At 44.4% G+C, this 14,163-nt stretch overlaps 1 protein-coding gene across 1 annotated transcript in view; it reads right to left on the bottom strand.

Annotated features, from left to right (window-relative positions):
- Positions 1-6,087: 6,087 nt before the first annotated feature.
- Positions 6,088-14,163, bottom strand: part of LOC120046029 (fibulin-7-like) — a 29,918-nt gene continuing 21,842 nt past the window's right edge. The window contains exons 5-8 of the mRNA XM_038990941.1: positions 12,439-12,576; positions 9,902-10,039; positions 7,846-7,984; positions 6,088-6,460 (exon numbers count right to left, since the gene is read on the bottom strand). Of these exons, the coding sequence (XP_038846869.1) occupies positions 6,088-6,460; positions 7,846-7,984; positions 9,902-10,039; positions 12,439-12,576 (788 nt within the window). The remainder of the gene's footprint in view (positions 6,461-7,845; positions 7,985-9,901; positions 10,040-12,438; positions 12,577-14,163) is intronic.

The following is a 14,163-nucleotide window of genomic DNA, read 5'->3' as shown; positions in this document are numbered from 1 at the left end:
TTCTGTTATACTTACAGAAATAATTCAAACAGTTTTAGAAACTTCAGAGTGTTTTCTATACAATAGTAATAATAATATGCATGTATTACCTTCTGGGACAGAGTAGGAGGAAATTTCGTTTGGGCACGCAATTTGTTCAAAGTGGAAACACTGCCCCCTATCCCTATGAAGTTTTAACAAACTACAGTTTTGGCAAGGTGGTTAGGACATCTACTTTGTGCATGACACAAGTAATTTTTCCAACAATTGTTTACAGACATTATTTCACTTATAATTCACTGTATCACAATTCCAGTGGGTCAGAAGTTTACATACACTAAGTTGACTGTGCCTTTAAACAGCTTGGAAAATTCTATAAAATGATGTCATGGCTTTAGAAGCTTATGTTAGGCTAATTGACATCATTTTAGTCAATTGGAGGTGTACCTCTGGATGTATTTCAAGGCCTACCTTCAAACTCAGTGCCTCTTTGCTTGACATCATGGGAAAATCAAAAGAAATCAGCCAAGACCTCCAAACTATGGACCTTCAGCCAAGACCCCCAAACTATGGACCTCCACAAGTCTGGTTCATCCTTGGGAGCAATTTCCAAACGCCTGAAGGTACCACGTTCATCTGTACAAACAATAGTACGCAAGTATAAACACCATGGAACCACAGCCGTCATACTGCTCAGGAAGGAGACGCGTTTTGTCTCCTAGAGATGAACGTACTTTAGTGCGAAAAGTGCAAATCAATCCCAGAACAACAGCAAAGGACCTTGTGAAGATGTTGGAGGAAACAGGTATAAAAGTATCTATATCCACAGTAAAGCGAGTCCTCCAAAACCGCCATAATAAAGCCAGACTACGGTTTGCAACTGCACATGGGGACAAAGATCGTACTTTTTGGAGAAATGTCCTCTGGTCTGATGAAATAGAACTGTTTGGACATAATGACCATCGTTATGTTTGGAGGAAAAAGGAGAGGCTTGCAAGCCGAAGAACACCATCCCAACCATGAAGCACGGGGTGGCGGCGCTTTGCTGCAGGAGGGACTGGTGCACTTCACAAAATAGATGGCATCATGGGGCGGAAAATTATGTGGATATATTGAAGCTAGATCTCAAGACATCAGTCAGGAAGTTAAAGCTTGGTCACAAATGGGTCTTCCAAATGGACAATGACCCCAAGCATACTTCCAAAGTAGTGGCAAAATGGCTTAAGGACAACAAAGTCAAGGTATTGTAGTGGCCATCACAAAGCCCTGACCTCAATCCTATAGAAAATTTGTGGGCAGAACTAAAAAAGCGTGTGCGAGCAAGGAGGCCTACAAACCTGACTCAGTTACACCAGCTCACCAGAATGCGCCAAAATTCACCCAACTTATTGTGGGAAGCTTGTGGAAGGCTACCCGAAACGTTTGACCCAAGTTAAACCATTTAAAGGCAATGCTACCAAATACTAATTGAGTGTATGTAAACTTCTGACCCACTGGGAATGTGATGAAAGAAATAAAAGCTGAAATAAATCATTCTCTCTACTATTATTCTGACATTTCACATTCTTTAAATAAAGTGGTGATCCTAACTGACCTAAGACAGGGAATTTTTACTAGGATTGAATGTCAGAAATTGTATTTGGCTAAGGTGTATGTAAACTTCTGACTTCAACTGTAGCATTCAAATTCCACTAGCAGTTAGTGGTAGAGGGAAAATGGTATTGAACAAGGTAAAAGTACTGCCCCTTTCTGTTGTAATGGAAGGGGGTGGCGCTTGGGGGCTGTGTGTGGCTGTGCATTTGAGTGAGAAAGACACAGAGGAGAACCAACCAGTAAAAGCAAAGCCCCCTTCATTATTGACGCATTGTGCCGACAACATCAAAGAGTCATTCCAGACTCTGAAGTCAGGAGGAATTGGAGAGTTAGGTGTTACCCAGACTAGACATTACTCTGCTCTCTAACTGTCTCCAGCAATATCACCCTCCTCTGAACTTCTACAAAACATGTGTGCATCATCAAATAGGCCAAGCATACAGCTTCAAATGAGGACAGCAAGCTGAGTGCAGGAGGCATGTTACTAATGATAAGTATTGAGTCGGCCATTAAAGAGCATTGTCATTTTGAGGCAGGGGTGTAGTGAGTACACGATCAGGGCATGTCTTTCTCTTTTTTTTTCTCTCTCTCTCTCTCTCTGGAGGAGCGGAGAAAGACGGAGAGTAAGAAAGACGAGAGAGAAAGCACATGTGGTGAACATTACGCCCTTTCTCCCTCTCTCTCGCTCGCTCTCTCTAGTCTCTCTCGGACAAATAAATAATTGAAAAACACACTGAGGTATATCTTTAATTTCCATATGGCTATTACTCCAGTCAAAATTAAATGAAAGCTCTGATCTGACATTCCTTCGGTTCTGACATTGACCAACAGTCCAGTATGTGCAGGCTTTGACCTCCATTCTGGTTTGTGATTTCAAAGGACTTCCCTGATAAACATGCTTTTTTTCTGATCAATTCGTCTTTAGACCTGAACATAGCTGATCATATTACTCATCACTTGACCTCCCTCACTGATGTGTTGTGGGATAGGGACACAGGGTGTAAATCAGGTCAAACTAACTGATGTGTTGTGGGATAGGGACATGGGGTGTAAATGAGGTCAAACTAACTGATGTGTTGTGGGATAGGGACACAGGGTGTAAATCAGGTCAAACTAACTGATGTGTTGTGGGATAGGGACACAGGGTGTAAATCAGGTCAAACTAACTGATGTGTTGTGGGATAGGGACATGGGATGTAAATCAGGTCAAACTAACTGATGTGTTGTGGGATAGGGACATGGGATGTAAATCAGGTCAAACTAACTGATGTGTTGTGGGATAGGGACATGGAATGTAAATCAGGTCAAACTAACTGATGTGTTGTGGGATAGGGACATGGGATGTAAATCAGGTCAAACTAACTGATGTGTTGTGGGATAGGGACATGGGGTGTAAATGAGGTCAAACTAACTGATGTGTTGTGGGATAGGGACATGGGGTGTAAATCAGGTCAAACTAACTGATGTGTTGTGGGATAGGGACATGGAATGTAAATCAGGTCAAACTAACTGATGTGTTGTGGGATAGGGACATGGGGTGTAAATCAGGTCAAACTAACTGATGTGTTGTGGGATAGGGACATGGAATGTAAATCAGGTCAAACTAACTGATGTGTTGTGGGATAGGGACATGGAATGTAAATGAGGTCAAACTAACTGATGTGTTGTGGGATAGGGACACAGGGTGTAAATCAGGTCAAACTAACTCATGTGTTGTGGGATAGGGACATGGAATGTAAATCAGGTCAAACTAACTGATGTGTTGTGGGATAGGGACATGGGGTGTAAATCAGGTCAAACTAACTGATGTGTTGTGGGATAGGGACATGGAATGTAAATCAGGTCAAACTAACTGATGTGTTGTGGGATAGGGACATGGGGTGTAAATCAGGTCAAACTAACTGATGTGTTGTGGGATAGGGACATGGGGTGTAAATCAGGTCAAACTAACTGATGTGTTGTGGGATAGGGACATGGGGTGTAAATCAGGTCAAACTAACTGATGTGTTGTGGGATAGGGACATGGAATGTAAATCAGGTCAAACTAACTGATGTGTTGTGGGATAGGGACACAGGGTGTAAATCAGGTCAAACTAACTGATGTGTTGTGGGATAGGGACATGGGGTGTAAATCAGGTCAAACTAACTGATGTGTTGTGGGATAGGGACATGGAATGTAAATCAGGTCAAACTAACTGATGTGTTGTGGGATAGGGACATGGGGTGTAAATCAGGTCAAACTAACTGATGTGTTGTGGGATAGGGACATGGGGTGTAAATCAGGTCAAACTAACTGATGTGTTGTGGGATAGGGACATGGAATGTAAATCAGGTCAAACTAACTGATGTGTTGTGGGATAGGAACATGGAATGTAAATCAGGTCAAACTAACTGATGTGTTGTGGGATAGGGACATGGAATGTAAATCAGGTCAAACTAACTGATGTGTTGTGGGATAGGGACATGGAATGTAAATCAGGTCAAACTAACTGATGTGTTGTGGGATAGGGACATGGGGTGTAAATGAGGTCAAACTAACTGATGTGTTGTGGGATAGGGACATGGAATGTAAATCAGGTCAAACTAACTGATGTGTTGTGGGATAGGGACATGGAATGTAAATCAGGTCAAACTAACTGATGTGTTGTGGGATAGGGACATGGAATGTAAATCAGGTCAAACTAACTGATGTGTTGTGGGATAGGGACATGGAATGTAAATCAGGTCAAACTAACTGATGTGTTGTGGGATAGGGACATGGAATGTAAATCAGGTCAAACTAACTGATGTGTTGTGGGATAGGGACATGGAATGTAAATCAGGTCAAACTAACTGATGTGTTGTGGGATAGGGACATGGAATGTAAATCAGGTCAAACTAACTGATGTGTTGTGGGATAGGGACATGGAATGTAAATCAGGTCAAACTAACTGATGTGTTGTGGGATAGGGACATGGAATGTAAATCAGGTCAAACTAACTGATGTGTTGTGGGATAGGGACATGGAATGTAAATCAGGTCAAACTAACTGATGTGTTGTGGGATAGGGACATGGAATGTAAATCAGGTCAAACTAACTGATGTGTTGTGGGATAGGGACATGGGGTGTAAATCAGGTCAAACTAACTGATGTGTTGTGGGATAGGGACATGGGGTGTAAATCAGGTCAAACTAACTGATGTGTTGTGGGATAGGGACATGGGGTGTAAATCAGGTCAAACTAACTGATGTGTTGTGGGATAGGGACATGGGGTGTAAATCAGGTCAAACTAACTGATGTGTTGTGGGATAGGGACATGGAATGTAAATCAGGTCAAACTAACTGATTTGTTGGGTGTAAATTAGGTCAAAGTAGTAGTGAAGGACGGTCTTTATTTCAGGAGAAATAGTTATGTGTGATAATAAAGACTCCTTAAAACATCAGATGATATTGTACACTGCATTGGCAAGGCTGCCAAATCACTGTAGTTACCCTGTAATAGTTACATCATATCTAAATAGCCCAATATGATACTAGAAATATGTCCAAGTACAATACTATTGTTAAAAACTAAATCCAAACCGCCTTAAGTTGTTCTTAGAGTTTTGGTCCTATAATCACAAAGCAAGCCAGTAAAAACATCTGTACCTGATATAAGGTAAAATCACACTGCATTGAATCACTGAGTATGTCAAAATAAACAACAACAACATATTCTTATAAATCAGGGCCATGTGAGTGCTTCATGTTTTAAACGGTCTACGTCCCAAATGGCACCCCATTCCCAACATAGTGCACTAAAAAGTAGTTTATTTAATAGTGAATAGGGTGCCACTTTGGACGCATTCAGGGGTTCTGGGGGTTCTGTGATATTTTCAGCCGTTTTGATAAACAGCTTTAAAGGAACGGAGTGGGCCTTTAAACTGATCTACACAATGTCGTTGCATATATACGAGCAGAGCCTTTGGTCACCATGGCAACCTCAGGGCCCAACTCCTGAGCCAATCAAAGAGAAGAAAGTAAAAACAACAGCATAATATTACCATTCCATTACCACTCTGTTAGTTTGCTTTACAAATGTTTACTCACTCACCCACTCACTCATATTCAGTAATTAACTCACTCAATACACCATTCATTAATTTCAGTTCCATCCTCACTCATATACTTCATAATCGACGTCAGTCCAAACCATTCTGTCCTTCTCCCGCTCTGTCGTTTCCTTCCAACTTCTCCCTCTCTCTCTCCGTCCTCCTCCCTCTCTCCTCTCTCCTCCCTTCTCTCTCCTTCTCTCTCAGTCCTCCTCCCTCTCTCCGTCCTCCTCCCTCTCTCTGTCCTTCTCCCTCTCTCCTTCTCTCTCCGCCCTCCTCCCTCTCTCTGTCCTTCTCCCTCTCTCCTCCTCCCTTTCTCCGTTCTTCTCCCTTTCTCCGTCCTTCTCCCTCTCTCCGTCCTTCTCCCTCTCTCCTTCTCACTCGTTCCTCTTCTCCCTTCCTCCCTCTGTCCCTTTCACTCGTTCCTCTGTCCGTCCATCCTCCTCAGAAGTTATACGCTGATACCAGAACATGCACCTTCGCTACATGCTTAGCCTGGAAGGTGCGATCACTATACTCAGACATGTCCACATCAACGCTGATATCCTGTGGTCCTCTTAACCTCTGAACTAGGATTAATTCGCCCGTCTGGCGGTCCGACCTTTGCATCACGAACATCCCGCGGCTGTTGCCCCCGACAATGCCGAATCGCAGGCTATCGGGGCCGGGGCGGCCGGGGGCGGCTGCGGTCGCCATGCGGAACAGGGTAGCCGGGGTCTGGAGGTTGGAGGGGAGGGAGAGGTAGTGGAAGGAGACCGTCTTAGGAGCCAGGTGACAGGAACGACTCTCCATAGGGCAGGGGTTTCTCTCACACTGACTGTGAGGGAGAAGAGAGGAGATGTTAAGACCAAAATAACATTACATCAGTTTAAGTAAGTTTACTGTGGAAAGATCCATACACAGTATAACATTGTGATTAAAGTATTGTTACATAAATCAGTCTCCGTGGGAAAATAAACAAGGAGGAAAGTGTACATCATTTTTCCTCCCTCCCTACACTCTTAGAACAAATACTTCCAAAAGGGTTCTTTGGCTGTCCCCATTGGAGAACCCTTTTGGTTCCAGGCAGAATTATTTTTGGTTCCAGGTAGAACACTTTTGGGTTCCATATAGAACCCTACATGGAACCCAAAAGTGTTCTTCAAAGGATGATCCATTGGGGGCAGCCAAAGAACCCTTTTAGGTTCTAGATAGCACCTTTTGTTCTAAGACTGTAGGCTTGTGATTTAGAGTGAAATGGAGAAACCCTGTCAACAGTATTTCTCTGTCTCCGTGTACTTATTCACCCTGCCTCTCCCGCTTGCTCTCTTTCTCTCTCTCCTCCACTGGCAGTCCTGCAGTCTTTCAGCACAGTGATGGTTCAGTAGGAGTGGACAGAGCTACATTTCATACCTTTATTGCCTTTAAATGAGGCAATTTGTAAGGAGTTGGCAAACACTATCTAAGACTGAGGCCAAGGCATCTTGGAAAGGATGGTGGTTGTGGTCATATAGCCAGGACACAGAACCCTGAACTAGAACAGCTGTTAGTGGGATTCTAGAAGACAGAGCTAGAGATTCTACATGTATTCTGGAGAGTTTGAGACTACTTCAAATAAGGTGGAAACATGAAGATGTCATTTTCACTTATTTTGGACTCTAGTGACATGAACAGACAAATGCGTACAGCAGACAGATCAATCACATGATCAAACACACACACACACACAATCTGGTACCATCGTTTAAAGACAGAGGACAATTCATTCCTTTCCCCCTTAGTATTGAGTCAAGTCTCCAGCCTCCCTGGTCAAAATGTTTGAAATGAAAGATGAGATTTTTCAGTCATGATTCATCCTGTATGAAGAAACAATATTGTTTGAGAGTTTTTTACTCGCATACTTTGTTTGTCCGACTGGTATGGTTTTATGAGCATTCCTATGAGTTCTTGTATCATTTTAAGGGACTTGCCCTTCAATGACTCCAAGGGTTGGTGTGTTTGTTTTCCTAAAACGTATAGCAATAACTCTGTAGGAGAGGCTTGTTTCATTTTATATATCTGAAGAAAATTAGAAACTTAATCCTTTCCAAAACAAAAAACGCTTCTTCAATTGGCCGCAGTGGCCAATATTAATATTGAAAATTAGAAGAAAGCTGAGCAACACCCCCCCCCCCCCACCCACACACACACACACACCAGGCGGTGTCTATCTGAACTACTTACAAGGGAGACGTCTTGACGTAGCTGATGTTGCCGTGTGATCGGGGACACTCCGTGCTCACACACTGGAACCCTCCTCCTGTGTTGATACATGTTGTTCCTCTACTGCAGTTGTGCTGCTGGGTCAGACACTCATCCACATCTGGAGGACAACATGAGAGACAGAGAGGGAGAGAGAGGGAAAGAGAGGGACGGAGAGAGAGAGAATAAATGAAACAGAAAAATAAATAGTGAGACATTAGTAGTTCAGTTTAGTGTCTCAAACGGCTTGTCTCGCATCCTGGACCAAGACATTCCTTCTGTTCTGCTGTGAAGTGGTGAGGTCATCTGTTCCACTGGCCAGCAGAGAAAGTAACGCTTCTTAAGCTTACAGGGCAGATGAAACAGGTCTGGGGAGTAAAGCCTATGGCCAGGCCAGAGAGAGGGACATGGGACACCTCCATATAAATACACACAGCCATCTGCCTCGTCTTTCTCTCTTGCTCTCTCTCTTTTTCTCCCCTTCTTTCAAAACACCTTCACCCATAGCTAAGCTAAACCATGATGTTTGTTTATCCCTCTATTCTCTCCACCCCTTCATTCCCTCCCTTCTCTACCATTCTCTCATTTGTTCCACTGGCCAGCAGTAGAGCAGGGTAAGAAACGACAGGGGGGGCAGGCAGAACAAACTGGATTGAGGACTACGGCCAGGGGACAGGGGTCAGGGCAGAGGCTAGAGGACGGACACCTCTACAGAAATACCTCCCTCTACCATGATCGGCCTTCCTTTCCAAAGAACTCCATAGCTAAACCAACCATGATGTTTGTTTATCCCTTCTTCTCTTCATCCCTCCATTCCCTCATCTCCATTCTGCATTCCCTCATCTCCATTCTCCATTCCCTCATCTCCATTCTCCATTCCCTCATCTCCATTCTCCATTCCCTCATCTCCATTCTCCATTCCCTCATCTTCATTCTCCATTCCCTCATTGCACCTTTATTTATGTACTGGAAGCTCCATTGGTGTTCTGATGGGTTTAGTCATGTAAATCACTGCTATCCCCGTAGCTCCAGAAGGGTAAGCCCCACAACCCTACCAGACCCATTATACAGCGCCTTAGCCAGGACCCAGGCTGTGTCTGAAAGCATTACTAACTGTCAAATCCTTGCTTCCTCCGTCCTCCAGACACACGGATTTGACAGCTAGAAATTTTTTCAGACAACCCCAGTGTGGCGCTCCCTGCCTGTAGCGTTGGAGTTCTAAGCCCAGCTCTAAAGCCCCTTGCATAGGTCCAAGATCAAGACCATGGAAATGAATGGGCCATTGTCCTCTATCCCTTCCTACCCTCCCTCCATCACCCCTACCCTCCCTACCGCCCTCTATCCCTCCATCCCCTTCTACCCTCCATCCCCCCTCCATGCCCTCCATCACCCCTACCCTCCCTACTATCCTCTATCCCCTCCTACACTCCATCCCTTCCTATCGCCTTCTATCCCTCCATCCCCTCCTACCCCCCATCCCCTCCTACCCTCCATCTCTCCTACTGCCCTCCATCCCTCCCTCCTACCCTCCCTTCATCCCTCCTACCCTCCATCCATTTCTCCTACCCTCCCAACATCCATCTCTGCCTTCCTCCGTCCTTCCTTCCTTCCATCCCTCCTACCCACCCTCCATCTCTCCCTTCCTCCATCCCTCCTACCCCCCCTCCATCCCTCCTACCCTCCCTCCCTCCCTCCTACCCTCCCTCATCCCTCCTACCCTTCCACCACAACTCCTACCCTCCCTCCATCCCTCCTACCCTTCCACCATCCGTCCTACCCTCCCTCCATCACTCCTACCCTCCCTACATCACTCTTATCCTCCATCTCTCCTACCCTCCTTCCATCCCATCCTACCTACCCTCCCTCCCTCCATCCCTCCCACCTATCCTCCCTCCATCCCTCCTACCATCCATCCTACCCTCCCTCAATCCCTCCAACCCTTCCTCCTACCATCCCTCCTACCCTCCCCCAATCCCTCCTACCCTTCCCTCTACACTCCCTCCTACCCTCCATCTCCTCCTACCCTCCCGTCACTCACCCTCACAGCTCCTACCATCAGGCAGCAGCTTATAGTGGCTGGGGCAGGAGCAGTGGTAGGAGCCTGGTATGTTGACACACTCGTACACACACAGCTTGCCCCCCTGGTCCAGCCGGTACACCTCACACTCATTTACATCTGGGAGGAGAGAGAGAGTGGAGGGGAGACACACACGTCAGTCACATGATCAGACATGTGGGGGTACAAACAACAGGGTGGAAAGTAGGAGAAAGAGAGAGAAAAGAGAGGAGGGTAAATTAAAAGGTTAGAGCGTGATAGAGAGATACAGTAGCTAGAAGGATTTGGGGTAAAGGGCATCTGTTCTGTCTGGCTGTCCGTGAGGGGGTAAGGAGGGATGGTAAGAGTTGTTGAATGCCTAAATGAGAGTCATCTAATCTATCCAATCCCAACTAGTGTTTAGTGGGTAGGTGCTAGGGGTTGTTTCTGTATAAGGCCAGTCTTACCCTGGCAGAGTTTTCTGTTTTCTGTACCACTCATATGAAACAGATGCTTTGCATCATTAGGTAGGCTGGTTGGAATTTGGCAAGTTCTATCAAAGGCCCTAGATACACAGCTAATCGATATGGACACATTTTGGCAAGTGGACACCAAAGTGGAGCACGAAATTATTGACACCCTTGATAAAGATGAGCAAACATGACTATAAAACAAATAATTCAAATACTGGGCTATATTGTATGCTCTATTTAAAAAATGTTTTTATATATATACTAATATGTACTAATACAATTGCTCCGGGAAAAAAAGTACGAATTTATTTCCCTTTTTATTTATTTTTTACCTTTCAATACCTCACCTTTTTCTAATATATTTTGTGAGTTGGAGAACACATTGGGAGGGATCTTAGCCCATTCCTTCAAACAGAATCCTTCCAGATCCTTGATATCCTTCGCCTGCGCTTATGGACTGCCCTCTTCAATTCAAACCACAGGTTTTCAATAGGTTTCAATTCCGGAGACTGACATGGCCACTGCAAAATTTTGATTCCGTGGCCAATTAACAATTTCTTTGTGGATTTTGATGTGTGCTGGTGGTTATTGTCTTGCTGAAAAACCTCCAGGTTTTTGAAAGGTATTGAAAAGAGGGGTGTCAAATAATTTTGACCCCTGCTTTTTTAAGGAGAAAAAAAGTATTACTTGTGAAATAATATATATTTCTCTGAGCAATTGTATAAGTGTAAAATAATATAATTTCCCTTTTTTTTGGAGCATACAATATAGATCAGTATTTTAATTATTTATTTTATACAGTCAGTTTTGTTATCGGAGCCCCACAGGCCCTTTCCACCTTGGCTTAGCGTGGTTAAACCAGGCTGATCGCTTAGCTTGGTTAAACCAGACTGAACACTTAGCGTGGTTAAACCAGACTGAACGCTTAGCGTGGTTAAACCAGACTGAACGCTTAGCTTGGTTAAACCAGACTGAACACTTAGCGTGGTTAAACCAGACTGAACGCTTAGCGTGGTTAAACCAGGCTGATCGCTTAGCTTGGTTAAACCAGACTGAACACTTAGCGTGGTTAAACCAGACTGAACGCTTAGCGTGATTAAACAAGACTGAACTCTTAGCGTGGTTAAATCAGACTGAACGCTTAGCTTGGTTAAACCAGACTGAACGCTTAGCTTGGTTAAACCAGACTGAACGCTTAGCATAGTTAAACCAGACTGAACTCTTAGCATAGTTAAACCAGACTGAACGCTTAGCGTGGTTAAACCAGACTGAACGCTTAGCATAGTTAAACCAGATTGAACGCTTAGCGTGGTTAAACCAGACTGAACGCTTAGCGTGGTTAAACCAGACTGAACGCTTAGCGTGGTTAAACCAGACTGAACGCTTAGCGTGGTTAAACCAGACTGAACGCTTAGTGTGATTAAACAAGACTGAACGCTTAGCGTGGTTAAACCAGACTGAACGCTTAGCATAGTTAAACCAGATTGAACGCTTAGCGTGGTTAAACCAGACTGAACGCTTAGCGTGGTTAAACCAGACTGAACGCTTAGCGTGGTTAAACCAGACTGAACGCTTAGCGTGGTTAAACCAGACTGAACGCTTAGTGTGATTAAACAAGACTGAACGCTTAGCGTGGTTAAACCAGACTGAACGTTTAGTGTAGTTAAACCAGACTGAACGCTTAGCGTAGTTAAACCAGACTGAACGCTTAGCGAATTTAAACCAGACTGAACGCTTAGCATGGTTAAACCAGACTGAACGCTTAGTGTGATTAAACAAGACTGAACGCTTAGCGTGGTTAAACCAGACTGAACGCTTAGTGTAGTTAAACCAGACTGAACGCTTAGCGTGGTTAAACCAGACTGAACGCTTAGCGTGGTTAAACCAGACTGAACGCTTAGCTTGGTTAAACCAGACTGAACGCTTAGCGTAGTTAAACCAGACTGAACGCTTAGCTTGGCTAAACCAGACTGAACGCTACACACACTATAACCAACCAGGCTCACAAAGTATCCTGGGTAAGGTGGGAACTCACTTCATCCAACACTAAAGCATCTCATATCTCACCCTGGCAGATACTGTTGTCAGATGTCCCACTCATGTGAAAGCCAGCATCGCAGCTGCAGTGTTGGGCGCGGTCCACTTTGGCACAGCGGGGACGTCTGCTGAACGCCGGGTCGTTCATGACGCTCCACTCTGGCGGAGCTTAACACGAGAGAGGGAAGAGCTTAAACTTCGCCCGGTGGCCCAGAGAGGGCCTCGAGGGCCTGTGCACCACTGGACAACACAATCACGCACATAAAGCACAAACACAACACAACCATGCAGACGTACTGTACATGACAATACATCGACAAACAACACACATGAGGACATAGACGTATAAACACAACACAGACTAACAACACAGACCAACAACAACACACAGACCAACAACACAACACAGACCAACAACACAACACAGACCAACAACACAACACAGACTAACAACACAACACAGACCAACAACACAACACAGACCAACAACACAACACAGACCAACAACACAACACAGACCAACAACACAACACAGACCAACAACACAACACAGACCAACAACACAACACAGACCAACAACACAACACAGACCAACAACACAACACAGACCAACAACACAACACAGACTAACAACACAACACAGACTAACAACACAACACAGACCAACAACACAACACAGACTAACAACACAACACAGACTAACAACACAACACAGACCAACAACACAACACAGACTAACAACACAACACAGACTAACAACACAACACAGACCAACAACACAACACAGACCAACAACACAACACAGACTAACAACACAACACAGACTAACAACACAACACAGACTAACAACACAACACAGACCAACAACACAACACAGACCAACAACACAACACAGACCAACAACACAACACAGACCAACAACACAACACAGACCAACAACACAACACAGACCAACAACACAACACAGACTAACAACACAACACAGACTAACAACACAACACAGACCAACAACACAACACAGACTAACAACACAACACAGACTAACAACACAACACAGACCAACAACACAACACAGACCAACAACACAACACAGACCAACAACAACACACAGACCAACAACACAACACAGACTAACAACACAACACAGACCAACAACACAACACAGACCAACAACACAACACAGACCAACAACAACACACAGACCAACAACACAACACAGACTAACAACACAACACAGACCAACAACACAACACAGACTAACAACACAACACAGACTAACAACACAACACAGACCAACAACACAACACAGACCAACAACACAACACAGACTAACAACACAACACAGACTAACAACACAACACAGACCAACAACAACACACAGACCAACAACGCAACACAGACAACACAACGCAACACAGACAACACAACGCAACACAGACTAACAACGCAACACAGACTAACACAACACAGACTAACAACACAAAATAGACAACACAACACAGACTAACAACACAAAATAGACAACACAACACAGACTAACAACACAGACCAACAACAACACACAGACTAACAACGCAACACAGACTAACACAACACAGACTAACAACACAAAATAGACAACACAACACAGACTAACAACACAACACAGACTATCAACACAACATCAAATCAAATCTACTAATAATATGCATATCTTAGCTTCTGGGCCTGAATAGCAGGCAGTTTACTCTGGGCACCTTATTCATCCAAGCTACT

This window comes from Salvelinus namaycush, chromosome 4 (assembly GCF_016432855.1).
Source record: "Salvelinus namaycush isolate Seneca chromosome 4, SaNama_1.0, whole genome shotgun sequence".
Lineage (NCBI taxonomy): Eukaryota > Metazoa > Chordata > Actinopteri > Salmoniformes > Salmonidae > Salvelinus > Salvelinus namaycush.
The sequence above is the reverse complement of the archived record's forward strand: the minus strand, read 5'-3'. Positions and strand labels throughout refer to the sequence as shown.